General features: G+C 59.2%; 2 protein-coding genes across 5 annotated transcripts in view; one reads left to right on the forward strand and one right to left on the reverse strand.

The window, feature by feature from the left end:
• The first annotated feature begins 3,218 nt into the window (after positions 1-3,218).
• Positions 3,219-16,534, forward strand: LOC144375520 (uncharacterized). Its single transcript, XM_078040952.1, has 2 exons — positions 3,219-9,248; positions 14,698-16,534. Exon 1 carries the CDS (start codon positions 3,267-3,269, stop codon positions 4,182-4,184), a length of 918 nt encoding a protein of 305 aa, XP_077897078.1. The 5' UTR covers positions 3,219-3,266; the 3' UTR covers positions 4,185-9,248; positions 14,698-16,534.
• Positions 16,535-19,612: 3,078 nt separating this feature from the next.
• The window catches only part of Vipr2 (vasoactive intestinal peptide receptor 2), a 149,526-nt gene continuing 141,447 nt past the window's right edge, over positions 19,613-27,691 (reverse strand). For 2 of the 4 annotated variants that reach the window (XM_078040955.1, XM_078040953.1), the window contains 7 exons: positions 26,345-26,495; positions 25,718-25,778; positions 24,510-24,579; positions 24,285-24,376; positions 21,752-21,881; positions 21,647-21,688; positions 19,613-20,493 (listed from right to left, as the gene is read on the reverse strand). In XM_078040955.1, the coding sequence (XP_077897081.1) occupies positions 20,314-20,493; positions 21,647-21,688; positions 21,752-21,881; positions 24,285-24,376; positions 24,510-24,579; positions 25,718-25,778; positions 26,345-26,495 (726 nt within the window). In that variant the 3' untranslated portion in view covers positions 19,613-20,313. The remainder of the gene's footprint in view (positions 20,494-21,646; positions 21,689-21,751; positions 21,882-24,284; positions 24,377-24,509; positions 24,580-25,717; positions 25,779-26,344; positions 26,496-27,691) is intronic. The other 2 variants (XR_013435589.1, XM_078040954.1) reach the window with 2 other exon arrangements.

The following is a 27,691-nucleotide window of genomic DNA, read 5'->3' on the forward strand; positions in this document are numbered from 1 at the left end:
GGTGAGGAATCGCTGTGGCCAGCGCAGGTGACCACACAGCCCCAGCCTCAGAGGCCACGCAGATGCCCGTGCCAGGCTCTGGATTCCCCAGCCCCAGGGCCCAGAGCTTAGTGAGCCTGGTCCCTGCTCTGTCACCCGAGTGCAGTCCCCTGTCAGCCACAGAGAAGGAGCAAGACGCAGGACTGTGAACTCCAGCTGTGGGGCGTGTCTGTCCCTTTGGGCAGACTGCACCCTTCCCCGGGCTCCTGACCTCAGGGGGGTCTCCGCCAGACCCGAGTCCTGTCCCAGGGTACCCGGGCACCAAGCCGGGCAAAGCCAGAGGGCTGGGTGCAGGTGAGTGGAGCCCGCCTGGTGAGCTCAGGCCCTGGTTCCCTCCTTAGCACTGTGTCGGCCACACACGCACACGCGCACATGCACACACACGCACACACACGCATATGTGCACAGACACAGGTACACACACACAAGCACACACGCACACATGCATAGTGCACTCAACACGTGTGTGACCGCACACGCACATGCACACACACGCACACATAAGTGCACATACAATGCACACACAGGCACACAAGCACATACACACATGCGTGCACACACACATGTGCACACATATATACACACGCACACACAACCACACACTCCCACACAATGACACGAAGACATGCATGTGCCACACAGGAAAGACATCCAAGAGCGGTTCATGTGGATTTCTGCAAAGTGAGAGACAGAGTCCACCAGAGGCCTGTCGGCTGGGGCACTCTGGGGACGTGCGGGTGACATGCTCAATAAAGAACTTCCTGAAAGTCCACCTCTCCACCTCCCCACCTCCTCACCTGCCCACCTCCCCACATGTCCACCTCTTCACCTGTCCACCTCCCCACCTGTCCACCTCCTCACCTCCCCACCTCCTCACCTCCCCACCTCCTCACTTGTCCACCTCCTCACCTCCCCACCTGTCCACCTCTTCACCTCCCCACATGTCCACCTCTTCACCTGTCCACCTCCTCACCTCCCCACCTCCCCACCTCCTCACCTCCCCACCTCCCCACCTGTCCACCTCCCCACATGTCCACCTCTTCACCTGTCCACCTCCTCACCTCCCCACCTCCCCACCTGTCCACCTCCCCACCTGTCCACCTCCTCACCTCCCCACCTCCTCACATGTCCACCTCCCCACCTCCCCACATGTCCACCTCCTCAACTCCCCACCTCCTCACATGTCCACCTCCCCACCTCCCCACATGTCCACCTCCTCACCTCCCTACCTGTCCACCTCCTCACCTCCCCACCTGTCCACCTCCCCACATGTCCACCTCTTCACCTGTCCACCTCCCCACCTGTCCACCTCCTCACTTCCCTACCTGTCCACCTCCTCACCTCCCCACCTGTCCACCTCCTCACCTCCCCACCTGTCCACCTCCTCACCTCCCCACCTCCTCACCTCCCCACATGTCCACCTCCCCACCTGTCCACCTCCCCACCTGTCCACCTCCTCACCTCCCCACCTGTCCTCCACCTCACCTCCCCACATGTCCACCTCCCCACCTGTCCACCTCCCCACCTGTCCACCTCCTCACCTCCCCACCTGTCCTCCACCTCACCTCCCCACCTGTCCACCTCCTTACCTCCCCACCTGTCCACCTCCTCACCTCCCCACCTCCTCACCTCCCCACATGTCCACCTCTTCACCTGTCCACCTCCCCACCTCCTCACCTGTCCACCTCCTCACCTCCCCACCTGTCCACCTCCTCACCTCCCCACCTGTCCACCTCCCCACCTGTCCACCTCCCCACCTGTGCACCTCCCCACCTGTCCACCTCCTCACCTCCCCACCTCCCCACCTGTCCACCTCCCCACCTGTCCACCTCCTCACCTGTCCACCTCTTCACCTCCCCACCTCCCCACCTGTCCACCTCTTCACCTCCCCACCTCCCCACCTGTCCACCTCTTCACCTCCCCACCTGGCCACCTCTTCACCTGTCCACCTCTTCACCTCCCCACCTCCTCACCTGCCCACCTCCTCACCTCCCCACCTCCCCACCTGTCCACCTCTTCACCTCCCCACCTCCCCACCTGTCCACCTCCTCACCTGTCCACCTCTTCACCTCCCCACCTCCCCACCTGTCCACCTCTTCACCTCCCCACCTGTCCACCTCTTCACCTCCCCACCTGTCCACCTCTTCACCTCCCCACCTCCCCACCTCTTCACCTCCTCACCTCCCCACCTGCCCACCTCCCCACCTCCCCACCTCTTCACCTGTCCACCTCTTCACCTCCCCACCTGTCCACCTCCTCATCTGTCCACCTCCTCACTTGTCCACCTCCTCACCTCCCCACCTCCCCACCTGCCCACCTCCTCACCTCCCCACCTCCCCACCTGCCCACCTCCCCACATGTCCACCTCTTCACCTGTCCACCTCCCCACCTCCTCACCTGTCCACCTCCTCACCTCCTCACTTGTCCACCTCCTCACCTCCCCACCTATCCACCTCCTCACCTCCCCACCTGTCCACCTCCCCACCTGTCCACCTCCCCACCTGTCCACCTCCCCACCTGTCCACCTCTTCACCTCCCCACCTCCCCACCTGTCCACCTCCTCACCTGTCCACCTCTTCACCTCCCCACCTCCCCACCTGCCCACCTCTTCACCTGTCCACCTCTTCACCTCCCCACCTGCCCACCTCTTCACCTGTCCACCTCTTCACCTCCCCACCTCCCCACCTGTCCACCTCCCCACCTGTCCACCTCCCCACCTGTGCACCTCCTCACCTGTCCACCTCTTCACCTCCCCACCACCCACCTGTCCACCTCCCCACCTGTGCACCTCCTCACCTGTCCACCTCCCCACCTGTCCACCTCTTCACCTCCCCACCTCTCCACCTGTCCACCTCCCCACCTGTCCACCTCTTCACCTCCCCACCTCCCCACCTGCCCACCTCTTCACCTGTCCACCTCTTCACCTCCCCACCTCCCCACCTGTCCACCTCTTCACCTCCCCACCTCCCCACCTGTCCACCTCTTCACCTCCCCACCTCTCCACCTGTCCACCTCTTCACCTGTCCACCTCTTCACCTCCCCACCTGTCCACCTCTTCACCTCCCCACCTGCCCACCTCCCCACCTCCCCACCTCCTCACCTCCCCACCTCCTCACCTCCCCATATGTCCACCTCCTCACCTCCCCACCTCCTCACCTCCCTACCTGTCCCCTCCTCACCTCCCCACCTGTCCACCTCCTCACCTCCCTACCTCCACACCTCCCCACATGTCCACCTCTTCACCTGTTCACCTCCCCACATGTCCACCTCTTCACCTGTCCACCTCTTCACCTCCCCACCTGTCCACCTCCCCACCTCTTCACCTGTCCACCTCTTCACCTCCCCACCTGTCCACCTCCCCACCTGTCCACCTCCCCACCTGTCCACCTCCCCACCTCTTCACCTGTCCACCTCTTCACCTCCCCACCTGTCCACCTCCCCACCTCTTCACCTCCCCTGTCCACCTCTTCACCTGTTCACCTCTTCACCTCCCCACCTCTCCATCTCCCCACCTATTCACCTCTTCACCTGTCCACCTCCCCACCTCCCCACCTGTTCACCTGTTCACCTCTCCACCTCTCCACCTCCCCACCTGTCCACCTCCTCTCCTGTCCACCTCTTCACCTACCTCCCCACCTCCTCACCTCCTCACCTCCCCACCTGTCCACCTCCTCTCCTGTCCACCTCTTCACCTGTCCATCTCTCTACCTCTCTACCTCTCCATCTCTCCACCTCCCCATCTGTCCATCTCTCCACGTCTCCACCTGTCCATTTCTCTACCTGTCCCCTCCCCTCCTGTCCATCTCTCCACCTGTCCACCTGTCCATCTCTTTACTTCTCCACCACCCCACCTGTCCCCCTCCCCACCTGTCCATCTGTCCACCTCTCCACTTCTTCTGTCAGCTCCTCACCTGTTCTTTTCTCTGCCAGTCCACCTCTTCATCTCTCCACAAGTTCACTTCTGTCTTTGTACACCTCTCCACCTCTCCTTGTCCACCTGTTCACATCTCCTGTCCACCTGTCTACCTCTCTCCTTGTCCATCTCTCCACCTGTCCACTTCTCTACCTATCCATTTCTCCTTCTGTGCACCTCTCTCCTTTTTAAAAAGAAATTTAAAAAATTCCTTCTGATTAGTCACACATGACAGTAGATGCATTTTGACACATTGTGCACAAATGGAGCAGACCTCTCCTTCCTCTGGCTGCCCACCGTGCAGTCACGTCAGTAGTGTGACCATAGACGTGTATGGGGTGATAACGTCTGTCTCGTTCCACGATCCTTCCCACACCCACAGACCCTGCCCTCCCCTCCCTCTCTTCTGCACAATCCAGAGTTCCTTCATTTCCCTCCCCCTCCCTGCCACTGTGGATCAGCTTCTGCTTATCAGCTAAAACATTTGGCCTTTGGTCTTTTGGGATTGGCTTATTTCATTTATAATGATATTCTCTAGTTCCATCTATTTACCTTCAAAAGCCACAATTTAATTCTTCTTCAAGGCTGAGTAATACTCCATTGTGTGTGTGTGTGTGTGTGTGATTTTTTGATCTAGTCATCTATTGAAGGCACCTAAGTTTGTTCCATAGTTTAGCTATTGTGAATTAAGCTGCTACAGACATTGATGTAGCTGTTTCACTGTAGTATGCTGATTTTAAATCCTTGGGGTTTAAGTTGAGGAGTGGGTCAAATAGTGGTTCCATGCGAAGTTTTCTGAGGAATCTCTATACCACTTTCCATAATGGTCGCTCAGTTTGCGGTTCCACCAGCAATAGATGAGTGCACCTTTTCCCCTACATCCTTCCAACACTCATTGTTGCTTGTATTCTTGAAAATTGCCATTCTGACTGGAGTGAGATGAAATCTTAGAGTAGTTTTGAATTGCATTTCTCTAATTACTAGAGATGATGAGCATTTTTTCATATGTCTGATCAATTGTATTTCTTAGCCCATATTGATTAGGTTATTGTGTGTGTGTGTGTGTGTGTGTGTGTGTGTGTGTGTGTGTGTTAAAGTTTTTGAGCTCTTTATATATCCTGGAGATCAGTGCTCTATATTGTTATGGGCCAGGTTTATGGGCAATGACCAAGCAGACTCCATTTTACCCTGAGACTCCACATCATGTAGGAAACGCCTCTCCCGTGTACCATTAGTAATCACCTAGCAGAGCCTACGTGGCAGCACAGAATAGCAACTCTCTTTTTAATATTTATTTTTTCGTTGTCGCTGGACACGACACCTTTACTTCACTTACTCATTTTTATGTGGTGCTGAGGCTCAAACCCAGGGTCTCGCCTGTGCCAGGCGGTGCCCCTACTGCTGAGCACAAGCCCCTTGTCAGAGATTGATGCCTGGACTCCACTGGGGTCACTCTGAGCCCCTTCCCTCCGTTGCTTGCTGCTAGGCCACCTGGAAAGTCCCCAGGGAGTCCCCGTTGGGTTGTCTGCTAACTGCCCACTTCAGCTTCTGGACCTGCTCTTGCAGCTACTTCCACCCGGAGGTGGTTTTGCCTTTAAATTTCCTAAAGTGCTCAGGCTCAGTTATGGGTCCTGGGGGCAGTCGCCCACTGGTCGGCTACATAGAGACTCTTCAGTTTGGACAAAGCTGGGACGTGGTGTGTTTTCTGTAAGGTGGGTGTGGGAAAGATTTTCCCCATCCTGTAGGCTCTCTCTTCGTGTTATTGATTCTTTCCTTTGCTGAGAAGAAATTATTATCATCATTTTCTGCTACCGAGGATTGAACTCAGGGGCACGCGACCCCTGAGCAACATCTGAGACCCTGTTTTGTATTTTATTGAGAGGCAGGATCTTAGGGTGGCTGAGCATCTCGCTTTGGCTGAGGCTGGCTTTGAACTTGCCATCCTCCTGCCTCAGCCTCCTGAGCCACTGGGATTACAGGCGCGCACCACGGCTCACGACTCAGAAGAAGCTTTTTGGTTTGAATCCATCCCATTAATTGATTTATAATTTCACTCTTCACTTCAGGAGTCTTGCTCAGGAAGTCAGGTCCTAAGCCCACCTGATGAGGATTCGGACCCACTTTTTCTTCTGTTAGGCACAGGGGCTCTGCTCTAGTGCCGGAGTTTTTGATTCACTCTGAGTTGATTTTTGTGCAGGGTGAGAAATAGAGGTTAATTTTATTTTGCTACATTTGGATTTCCAGTTTTCCATTTGTTTAATCGGCTACCTGTTCTCCAACGTGTGTTTTTGGCACCTTGGTCTTATATAAGATGATGGTGTTTCTTGGGTTTGTCTCTGTGTCCTGTGTTCTGTACCACGGGCCGACAGGTCTGTTCTGTAGTGAAGCTTAAGGTCTGGTACTGTGAAGCCTCCTGCTTCACTCTTCTTGCTAAGGACTGCCTTGGCTATTCTGGGTCTCTGATTTTTCCAAATGAATTTCAGGATGGCTTTTTCTGGTTCTATGAAGAATGTTGTTGGTGCCGGGCTGAGACAGGAGGATGGCAAGTTCAACGTCAGCTTCAGCAAAAGTGAGGCACTAAGCACCTCATCTCTCTAAAGAGGATACAACATAGGGCTGCAGATGTGGCTCGGTGGCTGAGGACCCCAAATTCAATCCCCGTAACCCTCCCCCAACAAAAAGAAAGAGTGTCCTTGGGATTTTAATAGGAGTGGCATCAAACCTGTGCGGTGACTGTGGCCATTTTGACCACTCTGCCTGTCCAGGAGCCCCGAGGCCTTTGGCCTTCTGAGTCTCCTTCAGTTTCTCTTCAGGGCTCTGTGGTATTTGTGGAAGAGCTTGTCACCACTTTCGTTAGATTGATTCCCAAGTGTTTTTTTTTTTTTTGAGGCTATTAGAAATGGAATAGTTTTCTTAATTTCTCTTGCAGTGAATTCGTCACTCAGGCATAGAAACACATTTGATTAATGGGTATTGATTTTATACCCTGCTGTTTTGCTAAATTCATTTACTAGTTCTAGAAGTTTTCTGGTGGATTTTTTTGATTTTCTAAATATGGGACCGTGTCATGGGCAAATAGCGAGAGTTTGATTTCTTCTTTTCCTGTTTCATCCCTTTAATTTCTTTCGTGTGTCTGATTATTAGGGTCCGAGTTTCAAGGGCTGAGTTGAAGAGAAGTGGTGAGAGAGGGCAGCCCTGTCTTGTCCCCGTTTCCAGAGGATTCGGTGTGAAGAGCTTCCTCAGGAGTATGCGAGGAAGACGGCAAAGAGGGCTGGGCCGGGCTCAGCAGGCTGCGCCCCTCCTCTGCCTAGGGCAGGTGTCAGCCTGAGGGTGTCCAGCTGGTGGGACCTCACCCAGATTCTCAGAAGAGCAATGCCCCTCCTTGAGATGGCTCAGACAAACCCACGATCCATTCTCCAACCCGGGGCCTCTGAGAAGGAGTGGCCACCCCAGGCCAGGGCTCTGGGGCCCACACTGCCTCAGCTCCTGGGGTCTCTGCGGTGGCCCTCACCCCTGCCCGGCTGGCCTGTGCCTTTCTGCCTGGAGGCTGGCCCTGTCCTGCAGAGTGTGTGGGTGGGGTAGCTGAGGCCAGTGTGGCCAAGGCTGGACTAGCCCTCACTTCCTGCTCGGCCCTCCTTATGCCAGGATCCTGCCTCTGTTAGTGTTTCTCCTTTAAAAATAGCCTCATTAGGAAGTGCAGCCTCGATCGATATATGAAATCCTCTCTGCCAAATGAAACACTTTACAATTCCAGGTTACTCCTTTATCAATAACGAAATCCTTGAAGTCAACAGGCGTGTTGTTTGTTTTAGGTCTGACTTGAAAATAGCACAGAGTTGTATTTTGATTTTAGACTCGATCTGAAATTCTCCCTGTAACAGAATTAATGGTAATTAACCTATTGACCATTAAAAAAAATTTACCTGAGAGAGACTTTAAATGTGATGGATAAAACACCCCACGGAATAGAAAGGACCCGCACCCAGCACCCAGGGCCAAATGGCTTCGGCAGGCTGCAGGTCGGAGCCTGGTGGCCTCGTTTGACTCCAGGACCCGAGGAGGCTGAATTCTGAGATCCTGCTGAAGAGCCACCACGCACACTGCCGGACGGCAGCACGTGGGCCCAGGGGCCAAGCCAGGTTCAAGCTGGGATGAAGGGACCTGAGGTGCACAGATGCTGCTTGCTGAAGTGGGTGGGCGCCACCCCTCCCTCCACAGCCCCTGCCGTGTGCATGCCTCCTGCAGGCCCACAGCAAGCCCTTGTTCAAAGATGGTGGCCGGGGGACGGGCAGACCCAGGAGTCAGAGTCTCAGGCCCGGCTGCTCCTCAGTCATCTGTTCCTGCAGCAGAGCCACATCCAGAGCCAGCAGCACCCTGACTGCAGCCTGGTGACCTGCGTGTTCCAGGGCAGGAGGTGACAGAGGAATTGAGGAACTGTGGTCCATCCAGCCTGACAGGTTGAGGGGCCAGAGCCAGCAGGTGGACTCTTGGTCAGGAGCAGGGTTTCCATGCGAGCTGGGGGAGGCCGATCCCCAGGCTCTGGATGGGGAGCTGTCCTGGGGCCTCTGGTTAACTGCTGCAGCTCTCCGGCGGAGAGTGGCCCCTCCCAGAGGAGCTGGGGTCCCCGGTTCTTCCACTGCCTGTGTGTTAAACTAGGACTTCCCTCCAGGGATTGCCTGGGTCGCCACCCACAAACTCCCACGATCTGGGCTTTTCTTCTTCGGTTCAAGCTGCTTTGAATTTTGCCCTGCCACGTCTTTGATGGATTTAGACGTGTGTTACTTGATTTGCAAATACTTGGTGTCTAGTTATCCCTTTGTTCTTAATTTCTGGTTTAATTCCTTATGGTTAGATTTTATTCCCTTCAATTCATAGGATTTGCTTTGTGGCCCTACAAGTGGCCCACTTTGGTGACTGTGTGTGACTTGAAACACGCACACTCTGCAGCCAGCTGTGCCCTGTGTGTCGGTCACTGCTGTTCAGATGCTCTAGATGACATATGCCCTGGCTGTCCCTGGCCACCCTGCTCTGTCATTCAGAGTCTTGGGTACTCCTTTTAGTTCTCTCATTTTGCTGCAGGCATCTGGAGGTTCTGGATCCTGTTTTCCTCATGAGGTGACCATTTACCATTGAGAAAGGGACAGAGATGTCAGTTTTCAGAGGAGACGCCAAGCTGCAGTGGAAGGTGCCAGTCATTCGGGTTGCGATGTCCCCACCGTATGGGGATGGCTGCTCATGGGAGCGGGTCATCTGGTCAGAGGCGGCCTCCTGGACTCCTTGCTGACAGTCCTGGCTGGTGAGTAATTGGGTCGTGTGATTTGTGCTGGTTATAAACGGTCCACTGGGCAGAGCTAATTGCCGCCAGGAATGCACAGTGTGGGGATTCCAGGTTGTGCCCTCCAAGGAGCGGCTCCCTGGGGACGGCTCCCAGCGGTCAGGGCAGCTGACCAGTGCATCCTTCACGGTTAGCGCTCTCATGGCTCTGACCGCAAGAGTGCAGCTCTCTGCCTGCCTCACAGTGCTTTGGGGAGAGCGGTGGCTCAGGGGACAAATACCTGGAAGTCATCTCTGTCCCAGTCTGAATGCTATATTCTAAATTGCAATTTAAAAATCATTTATGTTAACTTTAGTTTTTTGATATTGATATTATAAACCACATCTTAATGACCGTTTTTATACATAAAGCATATATATAACTTTGAATATTGAATTAGGGGTTTCCTAAAAATGTAATTACTGGGTTAAATGGAAGGAAGTTTTACAGTTTATAATGTTTAAAGTTCAAGGGAGAAATAAACATGGTGAATGATATATGATATGACATAATGTTACATTGCATTACGATAACACTATGAAACGATATAGTCACCGAGTAAGTTTTATCATACTGCACTGCGTGACACAGCTCTGACCTCAGTTAAACCACCTCACACTGATGGTACAGCCTGACCCTGGCTCACACCACCTCATGCTGATGGTACAGCCCTGACCCTGGCTCACACCACCTCACGCTGATGGTACAGCCATGACCCTGGCTCACACCACCTCACGCTGATGGTACAGCCCTGACCCTGGCTCACACCACCTCATGCTGATGGTACAGCCATGACCCTGGCTCACACCACCTCACGCTGATGGTACAGCCATGACCCTGGCTCACACCACCTCACGCTGATGGTACAGCCCTGACCCTGGCTCACACCACCTCATGCTGATGGTACAGCCCTGACCCTGGCTCACACCACCTCACGCTGATGGTACAGCCCTGACCCTGGCTCACACCACCTCACGCTGATGGTACAGCCCTGACCCTGGCTCACACCACCTCACGCTGATGGTACAGCCCTGACCCTGGCTCACACCACCTCACGCTGATGGTACAGCTCTGACCCTGGCTCACACCACCTCACACTGATGGTACAGCCTGAGCCTGGCTCACACCACCTGACGCTGATGGTACAGCACTGACCCTGGATCACAATACCTCACGCTGATGGTACAGCCCTGACCCTGGCTCACACCACCTCACGCTGATGGTACAGCTCTGACCCTGGCTCACACCACCTCACGCTGATGGTACAGCCCTGACCCTGGTTCACACCAACTCACGCTGACGGTACAGCCTTGAGCCTGGCTCACACCACCTCACGATGATGGTACAGCCCTGACCCCGGCTCACACCACCTGACGCTGATGGTACAGCCCTGACCCTGGCTCACACTACCTCACGCTGATGGTACAGCCCTGACCCTGGCTCACACCACCTCACGCTGATGGTACAGCTCTGACCCTGGCTCACACCACCTCATGCTGATGGTACAGCCCTGACCCTGGCTCACACCACCTCACACTGATGGTACAGCTCTGACCCTGGCTCACACCACATCACGCTGATGGTACAGCCCTGACCCTGGCTCACACCACCTCATGATGATAGTACAGCCCTGACCCTGGCTCACACCACCTCACGCTGATGGTACAGCCCTGACTCTGGCTCACACCACCTCATGCTGATGGTACAGCCCTGACCCTGGCTCACACCACTTCACGCTGATGGTACAGCCCTGACCCTGGCTCACACCACCTCATGATGATGGTACAGCCCTGACCCTGGCTCACACCACCTCATGCTGATGTTACAACCCTGACCCTGGCTCACACCACCTCACGCTGATGGTACAACCCTGATCTTAACTCACACCACCTCACGCTGATGGTACAGCTCTGACCCAAGCTCACACACCTCACGCTGATGGTACAGCCCTGATCTCGAATGACACCACCTCATGCTAATGGTACAGCCCTGACTCTGGCTCACACCACCTCACACTGATGGTATAGCCCTGAACTTGTCTCACACCACCTCACGCTGATAGTACAGCTCAGACCCTGGCTCACACCACCTCACGCTGATAGTACACCTCTGACCCTAGCTCACACCACCTCACGCTGATGATACAGCCCTGATCTCGAATGACACCACCTCATGCTAATGGTAGAGCTCTGACCCTGGCTCACACCACCTCACGCTGATGGTACAGCTCTGACCCCGGCTCACACAACCTCATGCTGATGGTACAGCCCTGATCCTGGCGCACACCACCTCACGCTGATATACACCTCTGACCCTAGCTCACACATCTCACGCTGATGATACAGCCCTGATCTCGAATGACACCACCTCATGCTGATGGTAGAGCTCAGACCATGGCTCACACCACCTCACGCTGATGGTAGAGCTCAGACCATGGCTCACACCACCTCACGCTGATGGTACAGCCCTGATCTCGACTCACACCACCTCATGATGATGGTACAGCCCTGACCCTGGCTCACACCACTTCATGCTGATGGTACAGCCCTGAACCTGGCTCACACCACCTCACGCTGATGGTACAGCCCTGAATTCGACTGACATCACCTCATGCTGATGGTACAGCTCTGACCCTGGCTCACACCACCTCACGCTGATGGTACAGCCTGAGCCTGGATCACAACACCTTATGCTGATGGTACAGCTCTGACCCTGGAACACACTACCTCATGCTGATGGTGCAGCCCTGACCTTGGCTTACACCACCTCATGCTGATGGTACAGCCCTGAGCCTGGCTCACACCACCTCATGCTGAAGTTACAGCCCTGACCCTGGCTCACACCACCTCATGCTGATGGTGCAGCCCTGACCCTGGCTCACACCACCTCACGCAGATGGTACAGCCCTAGCCTTCGCTCACACCACCTCACGCTGATGGTACAGCCCTGACCTTGGCTCACACCACCTCATGCTGATGGTACAGCTATGACCCCAGCTCACACCACCTCACGCTGATGGTACACTTCCTGACCCTGGCGCACACCACCTCACGCTGATGGTATAGCTCTGACCCAAGCTCACACACCTCACGCTGATGGTACAGCCCTGATCTCGAATGACACCACCTCATGCTAATGGTACAGCCCTGACTCTGGCTCACACCACCTCATGCTGATGGTACAGCTCTGACCCTGGCTCACACCACCTCACGCTGATGGTATAGCCCTGAACTTGTCTCACACCACCTCACGCTGATAGTACAGCTCAGACCCTGGCTCACACCACCTCACGCTGATGGTACAGCCATGACCCTGGCTCACACCACCTCATGCTGATGGTACAGCCCTGACCCTGGCTCACACCACCTCATGCTGATGGTACAGCTCTGACCCCGGCTCACACCACCTCATGCTGATGGTACAGCCATGACCCTGGCTCACACCACCTCACGCTGATGGTACAGCCCTGACCCTGGCTCACACCACCTCATGCTGATGGTACAGCCCTGACCCTGGCTCACACCACCTCATGCTGATGGTACAGCCCTGACCCCGGCTCACACCACCTCACGCTGATGGTATAGCCCTGAACTTGTCTCACACCACCTCACGCTGATGGTACAACCGTGATCTTGGTTCACACCACCTCATGCTGATGGTACAGCCCTGTCCTTGGCTCACACCACCTCACGCTGATGGTACAGCCCTGATCTTGGCTCACACCACCTCATGGTGATGGTACAGCTCTGACCCTGGCTCACACCACATCAGGCTGTGTGGGATGTCTGTCCTGACCCCGGCTCACACCACCTCATGCTGATAGTACAACCGTGATCTTGGTTCACACCACGTGAGGCTGGGAGGTCTGTCCTGACTGTGGCTCACACCACCTCACACTGATGGTGCAGCCCTGAACTTACTTGCACTGTCACTGGACGTGTGCATTTTATAGGCAATCAAGCTGTCCACCTTTAGTTTTTTTAAAAAATGACTAGAAGAGTGTAGAATTTCTCTTATTTCTTTGCCTTTCATAAGTTTTGGAGGAGTGGTTATCAAGTGCCAGCTGTGGTGCACACAGTGGCCCTGGGTGGGATGGCAGACCTCCTGGTGCCCAGCTCCAGGGCACACTCTCTTGTCTGTGCCAGGGATAGCGATTTTCCCTGCTCTGTGAGGTGTGATCAGCATGAGTCCTGATAAAGAGGACAGGGAAACTCAGTCCCCTGGGGCCAGGTGGTGCGGGTCCTCCTGTCCAGCTGTTTTCATTGCTGTCCCTGATGGTCTGTGTTGGCAGCCGTGTGTGGACACAGCCCGGCACATCCCTGCCCAGGTGTGGTCACCTCTGCTGCAGCTCCTGTGTGCCAGGCCTGGGGAGGGCTCCAGGCCACCAAGGCTGGCTGTGGGTCCAACTCCTGACCACCTCCCCTGTCGCTGCTCCCAAAGGTCCCGGGAGGGGCTTGCTCTGCTGCTCGGGCAGTGATGGCCGCTATGGCCCTCACATGTGGTCTCTTCCTTCTTTGGGCTTCTCCCCCTTTCTGCCTCTGTCCTGAGCTCTGCCTTGCTGTTCCTGACCTTGGCCTGGCCACCCCTCAGCTCTTTCCTGGCCCTCAGGGTGATTGTCTGATGGACAGAAAGCTCTCCCATGGCCCTGCTGGCCTCCTGGTGTTTGCTGTGCCAGGCAGAGGTGGTCTGTCTACTTTGGATCTGAGATGTCAGTGCTCATGAATGGAAGGTCCCAGGGCAGCTAGGGTGAGTCCCTGGGGAGGTGACTGGCCACGAGGGCACAGCCTCACTGTTGGATTAATTCAAGATGGATCCAGAATCATGGCACTGGGGGAAGTGGTGGAACCCTAGTGGCGGGCCGGAAAGCTCAGTTGGCCCCGGCTCCTTCCTTTCTCGGCTTCCCAGCCCCTGTCAGCCGAGCCGCTGCCCACCTCGCCCTTCACGTGGCGCTCAGCCCCGTTCGGGCCCAGGGGAGCCGTGTCCAGGTGGAGCCCGAGGGAGCCTCCCTTCCTGCCAGCTCTCCCCTCGGGTGTAGTCAGGGTGGGGGCCGGCGCAGCTCCAGGCTTGGGCAGCCCTGTGCCCTTCTCCCTGCCCGGGGCAGCTGCTGTGCACATCCTGGGCTGCTCGGCTGCCCCTGCTGGCCGTGTCCTGGGGAAGGACTCTCCTCTCCTGCTGTCCTCTTTCCCCTGGATTCTTCTCGGAGCTATCTGCTGGACACTGCAGAGGGGAGCAGGGCAGGAGGGCCCACCCCATGCCTCCCAAACACAAACCCCAGACCTGGTCACCGCCAGCTCCTACCCCGAGGTGGTCACTGCTGTGGTTGGAATTGGGGGAAAGAACTGCTGTGCCCTGGGGACCTCGGTGGGGTCTTACTGCAGTGTGTGTTTGGATCTGAAAGACTGTGGGGTCTCCTTTATCATTTGGAAATCAGGACTTCTACGGGTTGTGTCACTGGAACCACGACAGCTGTGGGACCAAGGGCACTGGACTCCCTGCTGACGTCTTAGACCCTCAGGTGCAACCTTCTCGGGAGGCGGCTCGCCCCCTGGCCTTCCCGCTGCGCCGTCCTTCGCCTCTGGCACTTCAGTTCCAGGTGAACAGAAGCAGCTTCAGCAGAGGTCCAGCCATGGTCCTGCAGGGTGAGTGTCCTGCCGAGGACGAGTGGCAGGGTCCATGTGACATCCTGGGTGGGTGGAGGAGGGACTGTTTTCCTGAGCGGGAGACCCCCTGCCGACTGCGGCCACCTGCCCCACTTTCCTGGCTAGTCCCTGGAGAGCACAAAGGAAGCTGGTCCCTTTTCTTCCCGTCTGCATAAAGGATGCCCTAAATCCTTTGTAGGCCACGTGCCCACGCTGCTTCGCTGCTCTCAGGCAACACTGAGACCACACAGCCCAGCACTCCTGCCTCCGCCCCGAGCGGCAGATTCCTGAGCTGTCCCCGTTTCCCAAGAATAAAGGAGTTAATCTGTAAATGGCCGGGACTTGGCGCCCGAGCAGCAGGGGCTGCCACTGTGCAGGTGTTAGTGGGTCAGGCTGAGGCTGGGCTCCAAACCACAGTTAGAAACTCTCCCAGAGACCAGCTGCTCACCATTTTGTGAATAAAGACACACTTCTCAAAGGGGGCTGTGTCCTGGGCGTCCCCCAGAGGAGAACCCTGCCTGGACTGGTGCGCGTGGTGCCTTCAGCGTGGCTGGAGAGTGACCGCGCCACCTTGCCTGAGGCAGACACCGGCCAGTGACACATCCTCAGCCCACGTCCCCCCCTCAGCAGCTTGTCCTGGGCACAGCCACAAATCCAGCGTTCCACAGAGAGCCACCGGACACTCCTGGCCGTGCCCACTCGTAGGACGTGGCAGCTCTGAGCTGGGCGTGGTGTGGCAGGCCTGTCCTCCCAGCCACAGGAGGCTGAGGCAGGAGGGTCTCGGTCTGGAGACCAGCCTGGGCAACTTAGCAAGACCCTCACAAAAAAATTTAAAAAAGATATAAAGTGACCCAGTGCTGTGAGCTCAGGTGACCACTCCCACTCCCTCCTCCACTGGAGAGAGCAGGTGGTGGGGCCTCTATGCCACACGACCCCATCCCACCAAAGCCACCGCGGGACGGAGGGACAGATGGTCTGTGTGGACTCAGCGCGACAGGAGCCCACACTAGCCCTTTCCGGGGCGGGGAGGGACCCGTGGCCTCCCCCATGACGTGTGCTCGTACATCGGGAGCCCCCACCTCTCCTGGTCACTTCTGTAACCTGGAAACGTGGGAAACGCACGAGGGAGCTGCTTCCTCCTGCAGCCAGAGGCCTTGTGACGGCACGACTCACGGTGACCTCACACCTGACACAGCACCTCTACCCGCCCACCAACGCAGGGACCTGCCTCTGTGTTCAGGAGATGCCAGATTCCTTCCCTTCTTCCTCCCTAGCTTCCACAGGAGAGAACTCAGGAGACTCCATTTCCTGCTTTAAACAGGGCTGTTTCTGCTGGGAAAGAGCCTACCCAAGGAGCGGGCCACACTCAAGTCCCTCCACCCCACCAAAGGGCGGGTACCTGTCAACCTCCCGGCTAGCACTCCCCTAAGCTAGAGGGATGGCTGCCTCCAGTCAGACGTGCAGGGTGGCAAGCACAGGTCACTGGAGACCTGCTGCTGCTCTCTGCCCTCCTCCCTGAGGTCCTGGGCTGGTGCTCTCTCCCCTCCCCTCCTCCCTGAAGTCCTGGGCTGGTCCTGTCTCCCCTCCCCTCCTCCCTGGGGTCCTGGGCTGGTGCTCTCTCCCCTCCCCTCCTCCCTGGGGTCCTGGGATGGTCCTCTCTCCCCTCCCCTCCTCCCTGGGGTCCTGGGCTGGTCCTCTCTCCCCTCCCCTCCTCCCTGGGGTCCTGGGCTGGTCCTCTCTCCCCTCCCCTCCTCCCTGAGGTCCTGGGCTGGTCCTCTCTCCCCTCCCCTCCTCCCTGGGGTCCTGGGATGGTCCTCTCTCCCCTCCCCTCCTCCCTGGGGTCCTGGGCTGGTCCTGTCTCCCCTCCCCTCCTCCCTGGGGTCCTGGGCTGGTGTTCTCTCCCCTCCCCTCCTCCCTGAGGTCCTGGGCTGGTCCTCTCTCCCCTCCCCTCCTCCCTGGGGTCCTGGGCTGGTCCTGTCTCCCCTCCCCTCCTCCCTGAGGTCCTGGGCTGGTCCTCTCTCCCCTCCCCTCCTCCCTGGGGTCCTGGGCTGGTCCTCTCTCCCCTCCCCTCCTCCCTGAGGTCCTGGGCTGGTCCTGTCTCCCCTCCCCTCCTCCCTGAGGTCCTGGGCTGGTCCTCTCTCCCCTCCCCTCCTCCCTGGGGTCCTGGGCTGGTCCTGTCTCCCCTCCCCTCCTCCCTGGGGTCCTGGGCTGGTGCTCTCTCCCCTCCCCTCCCCTCTTCCCTGGGGTCCTGGGCTGGTCCTCTCTCCCCTCCCCTCCTCCCTGGGGTCCTGGGCTGGTCCTGTCTCCCCTCTCCTCCTCCCTGGGGTCCTGGGCTGGTCCTGTCTCCCCTCCCCTCCTCCCTGGGGTCCTGGGCTGGTCCTCTTTCCCCTCCCCTCCTCCCTGGGGTCCTGGGATGGTCCTCTCTCCCCTCCCCTCCTCCCTGGGGTCCTGGGCTGGTGTTCTCTCCCCTCCCCTCCTCCCTGAGGTCCTGGGCTGGTCCTCTCTCCCCTCCCCTCCTCCCTGGGGTCCTGGGCTGGTCCTGTCTCCCCTCCCCTCCTCCCTGGGGTCCTGGGCTGGTGCTCTCTCCCCTCCCCTCCCCTCCTCCCTGGGGTCCTGGGCTGGTCCTCTTTCCCCTCCCCTCCTCCCTGGGGTCCTGGGCTGGTCCTGTCTCCCCTCCCCTCCTCCCTGGGGTCCTGGGCTGGTCCTGTCTCCCCTCCCCTCCTCCCTGGGGTCCTGGGCTGGTGTTCTCTCCCCTCCCCTCCTCCCTGAGGTCCTGGGCTGGTCCTCTCTCCCCTCCCCTCCTCCCTGGGGTCCTGGGCTGGTCCTGTCTCCCCTCCCCTCCTCCCTGGGGTCCTGGGCTGGTGCTCTCTCCCCTCCCCTCCCCTCCTCCCTGGGGTCCTGGGCTGGTCCTGTTTCCCCTCCCCTCCTCCCTGGGGTCCTGGGCTGGTCCTCTCTCCCCTCCCCTCCTCCCTGGGGTCCTGGGCTGCTCCTCTCTCCCCTCCCCTCCTCCCTGGGGTCCTGGGCTGCTCCTGTCTCTTCTCCTCTCCTCTTGTCCCTGGAGTGTTGTGCTGGACCTCTGACTTTCTCCTTCCTCTCCTCCCTGTGTCCTGGGCTGGTCCTTTCTCTTTGGTTCTCCTCTCCTCCCTGGGGTCCTGGGCTGGTCCTCTCTCCTCTCACAGAGTCTTGGGTGTCTGCTCGTTGCTGACTTTGCTTTCTGGGGCTTTGTTTTTCGCCAGCGCTCTCAACCTCTCCCTGGCCGAGTAGCAGTAGACGCCATCTTCTTGTAGCATGTTGTGGTAGAAGTGAACACCTTCAGACCTGCACACACGTGCACTTCCGTATGCACACCCCACCCCAGCACACAGCACACACGTATGCTTGCACACCACTGTGCACACGCAGAACCCCTCCCCACAGTCTTCTCTGGGTGGCAGGTTCTCTGGTGTCTAGCTGTGGACAGTGAGCCGGAGCTCGGGCAGAGGAGGGCGGGTGTGTCCACTTGCCAGTGCTTCTGGTACCTTCCCTGCTCTCAGAACCCCTCCTGCGGTCAGGGTGTGCTGGCGGCTCAGGCGTTGTCTCCAGGGAATGTGGCTGCTCCCGACGTCCTCGCAGGTACCCCGTGGGCAGCAGGACTCTGGAGTCACAGCAGGTCCTTACCCAGGGTGGACACAGGTTTATTGCAGTATCTACAGAACTCGTTTCCACACAAGGTGGAGTCCACGGTGGCTCAAGCACCTGCGTGCACCGCGGCCAGCCCCCGTTCCTCCTCGGTTCTGTCAGAACACTGTCTGCAGCCTCCCCTCTCCCTCCAGGAGAGACCATTTCACCCTTTTGGTTTTGGCAGGTGCTGGGCTGAGGGGACACACCCCTGTGTACATCTCAGTGCCCTGTGCCTGGCCCATGATCACCAGTGACCCACACCTGCCTGTCCAGGCCCTCAGTGTCTGTTCGGGTGCAGTTTGATGTCCACATGGGCCATCGGCAGCACATCTGCAGTCCCAGCTGGTGTGCTCAGAGCTGCTGAAGTGGCTGGCGGGACTGGTCCTATGGTCTGCAGCATGCACAGCTTCCTCTCCTTGCCCTGCGGCCACCATCCACCACCCGGGCAGGTCCCTGGCTTAGGCCATGGCTCTCCACACTCCTGCCCCCTAGCTGTGGAGGCCGGAGGTCTCTGTCCTCTGAGCCTGCACCACCACTCCACACTGGGGGATGGCCTCTGGTGGGCTGGATAGGAGTCCAGGGACGGTCCTGGTAGTCAGGGTGGGGCCAGCACTGGTTGTGCAGGATGGGGGCCTGGGATGGGGCCTGGGCTGGCTCTGGCTGCTCTGCTGCCCTTCATTCTCTCTTCTGCAGGATGAGGAGTGGGCATTACCTCCTGCCTCCTTGACCCACCTGGTCCAGCCTGGCATGGTGTGGGTCTCCCTGCCTGCCTGGAGCCACAGGACCCCTGCAGCCAGAGCAAAGATTGTGCTGCCTCTCTGAGGGGGAGCAAGTGGCAGAGTGTGCCCTGGCACATGCACTGCCCTGGGCTGGCCATCTGTTGGTCTGCGGGTGTTGGGGATGCGCGATCGGCAGGGGGACTGGCTGTGTCCTGCTCCCACACCCCCAGGATGTAGGTACTCTGTGGCCACCTCAGGGACTCCCCAGCCCTGCCTCTCCACCCTGCAAATAGTCAAAGGAACAGAAAGCAAGAACCCTTTGCAATCATTGGCTAGGAGTGCTTGATACACTTTATCTTCCCTTAAAGGAGTCTCCATTTAAACAGAAGCAATTTTAAGATTATTTTCATTAAGCAGAGAACAGGGTTGATGTTGCTCCCAGTAGATCCCTCAGCCCTGGGGCAGATCGCAGGGCTCTGGCCGCCTGTGGGAGGTGCTTGAGCTGCCCAGGAGGCCACTGAAATGCAAATGTCCCCCCAGAGGCCAGAGAGGACAGGCCTGGGGACCAGAAGAGTGCTGGGAGGGCTGGCTCACTTCCCCGTCTGCCCTGGTTTAAGGAGGAATTTCACAGGAGCTCTGACCTGGCTGCTGGGTCAGCACCCTGTGGGGCCAGGAGAGGGTGGAGGCTGTGGATGGTGCTAGGGTGGCTGTGTCCAGGGCAGCTCCCTGCCTGGGACAGGCCTGGCCAATGCAGGGGGCAGTAGGGAAGGAGAAGCCCCTCCTCTGCTTCTAGGCTTTGTGTCTGGGGCTCATCTTGTCTCCCTCTGAAATGGATCTGCCTGTGTAGCTGCAGGTTTGAGCAGAGTGGTCCCTGTCCACCGCGTGGCCCGTCCCACCCAGGATCAGGCCCACTGCAGGATCAGGTCACCCTGGGATTGATGGGCGCCTCACTGGTGGGGCGGGAGGAAGCAGCTCACCACGGGGGGCCCGCAGCCCGCAGCTCTGCCTGCTCTGCAGTGAGGGGCCTGGCTAGAGGACGGAGGTCTCTGTCTGCAGGAAGGACTGGGTGCGGGAACCCCGGTGGGTCTGCAGGGCGCTCTCTGAGCCGTTCCGGGAGATGGACCAGCTGTGGAGCCGGTAGTCCCGGCCACTGGGTTGGGACGGGTGCAGGCCTAGGCCTGGCCACCTCCTCTTCAGCTCGCACCGCACCTGGTGGGGGGCATTCATCGGGCCTGAGGCTGGATGCAGGCCCTCCTCGGGGCCCACCCGGCTGATGGACACTACCCCTCTCCCTCCCATTTCTGGACAACAGAGCCTGTGGCCCTTTCCCCACATCCCAGTCAGAGGTACCAAGGTGGTCTTGTGGGAGAGGGTGGGAGGAGGGACAGGAGAGACCCAGCCACAGTGGACCCCGTCCACTCTGCAAGCCTTGGGTGGTAGAGAGAGGCCTCCAGGGCCTCAGGGCACACGAGGCACTTCTGGAAGACCCTCCTCAGCAGCATGGGGCAGGGTCCCGCTCCGCTCCTCTCTGCTCCTGGGTGGAGGGTGCTGGGTGGTGAGGAGGGGCAGTGGAGGAAGGACAGAGCCGGTTCTGGGGAAGGTGTGCTGCTGGGCATTAGACACCAGCCCAGGGGCCGCCAGAGACAGCTGAACAGGGCTGGGTGTCCTCAGGTGCGGGCCAGGCTGGGACCGGCCGTGTCCACTCTAGGCACAGCCTCCTGGACCCTGCGTGGGCCTTCACCAACTTCCTTCCCCTCTGGGGACTGACAAAGGGGCTGCAGCATCTCTGGGGAGGTGGGCATCGAGGAGCTGCTGCTCCCCAAGAGGGCGTGAGAGCTGCCCGCGGTCTGCAAGGGCGTCCTTCTCCAGGGGAGGAGCCAGGTGCCAGGCGCAGAGCCCGGAGGGGACCTGGGCACTGCCTGGAGTGAACAGGCCCATGGAGAGAGGCTGCAGGGGAGGGCAGCGGGCGGCAGAACCAGGGGACAGGGGCACCCACTCCGGGGGCTTTATCTTGGGATTGACACGTCTCCTGGTCAGTCCCTGCCCTTCCCCACTAAGGCCCTGGGCTTTCTGGCCTCCTGGTCATGGATCAGGGAGCAAGAGGCTGATAATAAAGAGGGACACTGGATTCGGGTTTTGTCTCACTGGCAGGAAGGGCCCCTGAGGCTGCTCCAGGGTGGTGGAGAGGCAGGTATGGCCTCTGCCCTCGGAGGCCCAGTGGGTAGCAGCAGCCGTCAGTGAGGCCCACGGCAGGAGGGGTCGTGGGAGCTGCCCCCTAACCCCACCCCCGGCTGGCGGGAGACGGGGGCCTCCTGGGTGCTGTGGGAGCCTCCCCTCCCCTGGTCCGTGGTGCAGGCCTCACCTCACTGTTCAGGAAGCAGTAGAGAACGGCCACCACCAGGCCCTGCAGGAGAGAGGGCGTCAGCGCGGCCCAGGGAGCCCACCCTCGCCTGCCGGCCGCACCCACCTGGAAGGACCCGCCGCACAGCTCCAGCAGGATCTGGTACTTGGCGGAGATGCCAATGGGGAAAGCGGCAAACACCACGTAGTGGACGCCAAACAGCGGGATGAGCAGCAGCGTGGACTTGGCCAGCCTCCTGGGGGAGGGAGAGGATGTCGCGAGCCCCACCTGCCACCTGAGGGGGTCGTTTCCCAGGGTGCAGGGGCAGGGTGCTGGGCCTGCTCTGCCTCCTCACGGGGACCTGCGCGGGGAGCCATGGCCCCACCCCGCCTCTCTGCAGGCTTGGTGACTGCTCACGAGGGCCAGAGCCCACAGGGAGGCCTGGGGCTCACCAGCCTCTGTGTGGCCCTCCAGTGTGGCCTCAGGCTCACTGTCCTTTATCACTGCCGTCAACAGTGGAGCAACAGCCCTAGACAGGGGGTCTGGTCTCAGACCGAGAGGCAGAGCAGCAGAGGGAGGCCCCAGGGGCACACACGGGCCCTGGACATGCTGTCACTGGCTGCTAGGCTCCACACACCCCGTGGCATGGAGTGGCCTGGCTGGAGTGACCGCCCTGCTGGACAGAGATCCAGGAGTGGTCGCCCTGCCCGGGCCAAACACAGAGTTTCTTGTGCTTCAGATTGGAAATGGCACCATGCATCCAACTCGACCCTCCTTGCTGCCAGCAGCAGACACCGGCTTGAGCTGACTGAGCTGCTGGGGAGCCCGCAGGTTCCCGGCCCACCCTCAGGTCTGGAGCCTCTGAGCTGGGGTCCGAGAAGGGCATTCACCAGTTCCCAGTGAGACCAGGCTTACGGCTATGGCTTTGCGGCCACCTGTGGGGATCTCCACCCTCAAGCCCTACATCCCTGTCTGGGCACAACAGCCCCATGGGTGGCCAGGAGCCTGGCCTCACATCCCAGGTGACTCCGTGCCACCCAGCAGTGAGGGTCTGCTCCTGCCCGCCTCAGGGCTGCCAGCAGCCAAGCCCTCAGACAGCCCCATCTCACCTGGAAACCGAGGCCACTGCCCCTCCATCCCTCCTCCCTCTGTGGCCTCACACCACTTAGGGAAAACACCTGTCTCCAAACCTCACCCTCTGGGGAAGGCAGGTTCCAGAAAGTACCTGCCCCTTGGCCCACAACAGGTGTCCTGCGGGTCTATCACCAGCCGGATTCCCCCTAACAGACAACTCTCTCAGAGCCAGAGAGGGTCCCTTCTGCAGTGGGCCTCGGTGTGGGGGGCAGGCACCGTCACCAGCCGGCTGACTCTGACTCCTGCGTCCCACCAACGTGCACCTTGACCTCTGAGCCCAGGGCCTGCCACACCCAATGCCTTGCCCAGGGTCCGCAGGTGGGAGCGGCCCGGGGGCAGCGTGATGTGGGGGCAGCGTGATGTGGTCGGGGATCGGGGACCTGTTTTCCTTCCTGCTGCCCCCAGGCCCAAGCCTGCCACAGGGTCTCAGGAGGCAGTGTGGGTGTGGCTGACCTCGGGGCCCTTCTCTGCAGAGACTCACAGGGCACAGCTCAGCTCTGCCCTCCTGCCATCCTGGAAGAGCGCGGATTTCATTACCCCCATGTAACTGTGTCTCCAGAGTAAAAACATCCATCTCCGGACAGATTTCACACCACTCCCAGGGAACCCGAAGGAAAGGTCAGCTCAGATGTGGAACAAGATCTGCAGAAAACCCCAGTCCAATTACGGTCACCAGGAGTGACCTCCTCCCTGCTTCCTGCCTCCGCGGGCCTGGGCCAGGAGCTGAGCTTCTCCCAGCACAGCCGTGGGGCCTGGCTCTGGCCTGAGCACGCAGCCAGCGGAGTCTGGCTCCAGGGGGGCCGCACAGACACTTCTTCCTGAACCTACGCACGGTGTGCCTTAGACACAGGTGGCGCCACCCCACACGGTTCCCAGGCTCTGGCTCTACGGGTCCTCGGGTCTGGCTGCCACGTTTCACCTCACCAGGACACGGAGGACAGAGAGGTGCTCTCCTCAGGCCTGGTGGGATGTGCCCCGGCATTGTGACCCCAGCCTTCTCCCGATGCCCGCACTTGCCAGGGAGGGACAGGGAGGCCAGACACCCGAGGACTCGGGGCTGGGCTGGGCCATCAGGTGACTGAGGGGCTCCTCGCAGCTGGGCACAGGCCTGGGCTGGGTTCCATCCTGAGTGCGGATCATGGAGAGGAGTTTACGGCGCCTTATGCCTTCCTCAGGTCACCTCTGTGTGGTGGTGGCTCCCCTGCTGAGGGTGGTGGGGCAGCACCTGCCCATCAGTGGGCCCCTTCTGGGTGGTGCCCAGACACGGCCTGGCATCAGATGCTCTGTGGCCACGCGGCCCCGGAGCACAGTCTGATGGGGTGACAAGTGGCCAAGGGGAGGGGACTGCAACGGGCCCTGGCAAACCCGATGGTGTTCTCACTACAGGGCCCATGGGCTCCATGGAAGCCCCCTCTCAGCACCAGGCACAGCAGACCTGGCCTTAGCTCCACTGCATCTGGGGGAAGGGGGCACCTCAGGACCTTGCAGCCAGTGACAGGGCCCTGCGGCTCTGGGACCGACTCACTTGTACTGAGACTGGTCGTTCCCACCGACGTCGGGGGACATCAGCTTCTGCAGTAGAATCCTGATGATGCTGATGAAGAGGATGAAGTTGACCTGCAGGGAGGAGAGGGCCCCCGAGTGTTGCCACCTGGACTTCTGTAGGAAGGCCGTGTGGAGCCAGGCCACCCCGCTGGTGAGGACCCTTGGGCCGTGGAGCAGAGCAGCATGTCCATGAGGAAGGACTCACCAGGATGGAGACCAGGATGGGCATCCGGATCACCCACCAGGGGACGCTGTGCTCGTTGGTGTCCCAGCAACTGTGAAGGGAAGGGAGATCCTGCCACCCTGGCCACAGCTGCAGGTCAGTGTGGACGTGCGTGGACACACTGCCCGGGAGGGCCTCGTGCTGGGCCGTGCACCTGGCTGGCTCTTCACCCAGCCCAGGCGCCCAGCTCTGCGGGCGAGAGCCGCGGCTTGGTCCCCAGGGGGGTGACTGTCTGGGGCTGTCCTCCCAGTGTGACCACCTGCTGATGCCAAGGTGAGCCAAAATGTCCAGGACTCTCCCCAGAGCTGTTTGGGGCTTGACTCAGTTTACACCACGAGAAGGGATGGTTTCCCTGAAAGTCAGCTTCCTCTCACCCTCTGTGTCTTGAATGAAGGTTTAAAGCCCCCTCAGAACAGGGCAGGAGGGCCCACTAGGAAGTCCTCTGCAGTGACCTCACCTCTGATTTCCAGCTCCAGGGCTGTTTGCAGTGGGAGCTGGTGCTCACTGCCCTTGAGCATCTGCCACCAGCTCTGGCCTCCTCTGGAGGCAGGGGCCCTGTCCCTGTCCCAGGCCCCAGTTGGCTTGGCAACGCCATGTGAGGCACTGGGGCCGGGCCCTGAGCTCTAGGGTTGGCTCCCAGGACCTGGACCAGGAGGGGACTCAGCCAGTCACCCACCGACCCGGAGGTGACCAGGGGAAGACCTGCTGGGAGGCCCCAGGCTGGCCATCTGTGTGAAAAGCCCTGAACACAGGACTGTTCCAGGTCGCCCACCTTCCGGATCTGTCACCCAGGAGGCACACCCGCTGGGAGTGCCCTGTCCTCGTGTTGGGGCCATGGCCTGGCTTTCCGTGGACAGAGCAGACGCGCTGGCCCAACCTGGCTGTTTGGAGCTTGAGAGTTCCCAAGAGGACAGCCAGCCCTCTGCCATCTCAGAGCTCAGCTGCATCTGCTCAGTGTCCTTTGGTGGACTGCACTGTGCTCAGGAGGCCGCCCACCTCCACCTGTTTGTCCTAGTCTCAGCTACCAGGCTGGTTCAACCCCCTTCTCACGCCCCCTTCACGGACACCCTGGAGACCCTTGCCCACACACGGCGCCTCCAGTCCTTCCACCCAGGCGCAGGCCCTCCAGTCCAGACACTCGGCCAACACTGCTGGGCCTCACTCCATGGGCCAGGAGTGTGTGCACTCACCCTGTGTCTTCTAGAGAGAGCCGGGTCGCGGTCCACGCGCCTATGCAGATGGTGGGGATGCCTGCAGAGAGACGCCTCGTCAGGGGCTCAGGCGGGAGCAGCTGTGCACACAGATAGCTCCTGCGCTTGGGGCAGCTTCCCAGCCTGAGGGCCAGGGGCAGGGCTAGCTCCAAGTTGGCCTCAGTGTTCACACTCAGGCCTTGACAGGGAGCTGGGGAGAGGAAACACGTCTGAAAGCTGAGGATCAAGCCGAGATGGGTCTGTTTCGCGGAGGCCAGCCTGCCACGGTGGGACACCAGAGTCTGCAGGTCTGCCTGTCCCCCACCTCGAGGCTTCCCTGCCCTGGTCAGAGCCGGCTCTGCTGCTGGCTTGTGAGCCTGCCCACCTCTGGCCCTCTGCCTGGTGCCCACCGTGTCCTGTGCACTGGGTGGGGAGAAAGATAAGTGCCATGTTGCTGCCTGTTTGCAGTTCAGGCTGGACCCAGGGTGGACGGGGCCAGGAATTGGATTCACAGTTCAGACCCTGGTTACCAGAAACACCCAAGTGTGGCCTGCAGGAACCTCGGGTCTGCACAACCTGACCCTGCAGTGCAGCCTTCCGTGCTAGCTGGTCAGGTGGAGCCCTTACCCCATCCGATCAGGAGATAGGCCAGGAAGCACCTGCTGGGCGGGAGGACGGCCACCAGCAGCGTGTGCAGGTAGAGCCCCTCCACCAGGAGCCAGTAGAAGTTCGCCATGATGCAGTACTGGAAGAAGACCAGGCTGAGCTTGCAGCCGACCTGGAGCAACACAGACAGCAGGAGAATGTGCCCGGGACAAAAATAGCTTGCGGCAGGCAGCAGTGCTCTGTTTGTATAAGGACGGCCAGGGTGATCCACGCAGGGTGTGGTGCTGACCAGGAATGTGTGCGATGTTGGAGGGAGGCCCTCTGCACATCCCACGCCAGGGTCTATCTGCTCAGAGCCTCGAACTCCCCAAGAGAAACACCCGCAGAGGTGGAGGTGACCAACCTCCCGAGAGGTGGCACGGGCAGGGCAGGCCACCCTTAGGCTCAGCACGCGCCTCCACACCGGTCCACCTTCCCGCCTGGTCACAGGGGCTCCTCTGGCTCTCCACTGTGGACTCGACTCCTGCCCCCCTGGGACACGGGTTGAGGAGGGGGAGGGGGAGGGGGAGGGGAGGAGGAGGGGAGGAGGAGGGGGAAGAAGAGGAAAGTGAGAGGAGGAGGAGGGAGAGGAGGATGAGGAAGGGGAGGAGGAGGGTTCTTGCCAGTGAAGGACTGGGGGAACGACAAGCTCAGGGAGGTGCCTGCCGGGAGGCATGGACACTGGGTGCTGCCTGTCCTTGTCGCTCAGGGCCTGGGCTCCACACTGAATCGAGCAGGCACAGGAACAGGGGCCAGGCAGAACGGCTGTGTCCCTCAGCAGGGCTTCCAGTGGTGGACGCTGGGAGGAGAAAACTGGGGCAAACTAGGTTGGACTCTCAAAGTTTTGACGACCTTTGAAGTTCCCCATTTGTAAGAGTGTTTTAATCTTTGGAAACTTGGAGATGGAAAATAAGAAAAAATGAGAAATCTGGCAAATAAACTCCTTTCCCTAGGAGTTCTGAAAGGGTTTTCACTGGGAAAAAGCATGACATAAACTAACTCTATTTTAATCTCCCAGATTCCCTTCATATAAACCTACCAGGCATTTCAACATGTATAAAACTGCTACTTTTAATCACTTAGTGTATGCAAAGTTTGCTGAAGAAGAGCAGCACTCCCAACATCCCTGACGGATGCAGATCTGCACCTGCAGTTATAGGCACCTACCTATGGAAATGCTCCTGGATGGGCAGATAGGCTACGGGCACAGGCCTGTGCACATGTGGGTCTGAGCACACAGGGTGATGAATGCACACACACCTGTGCACATAGGTGGGTGGCCACACCTGTGTCTGCACACAGGGTGATGAATACACACACACCTGTGCA

The sequence above is a fragment of the Ictidomys tridecemlineatus genome, chromosome 2 (genome assembly GCF_052094955.1).
Source record: "Ictidomys tridecemlineatus isolate mIctTri1 chromosome 2, mIctTri1.hap1, whole genome shotgun sequence".
Taxonomy (NCBI): domain Eukaryota; kingdom Metazoa; phylum Chordata; class Mammalia; order Rodentia; family Sciuridae; genus Ictidomys; species Ictidomys tridecemlineatus.

What these genes read in the sequence shown, in the direction of transcription:
- LOC144375520 (XM_078040952.1), top strand. Translation starts at nt 3,267, where the DNA reads ATGTCCACCTCTTCACCTGTTCACCTCCCCACATGTCCACCTCTTCAC.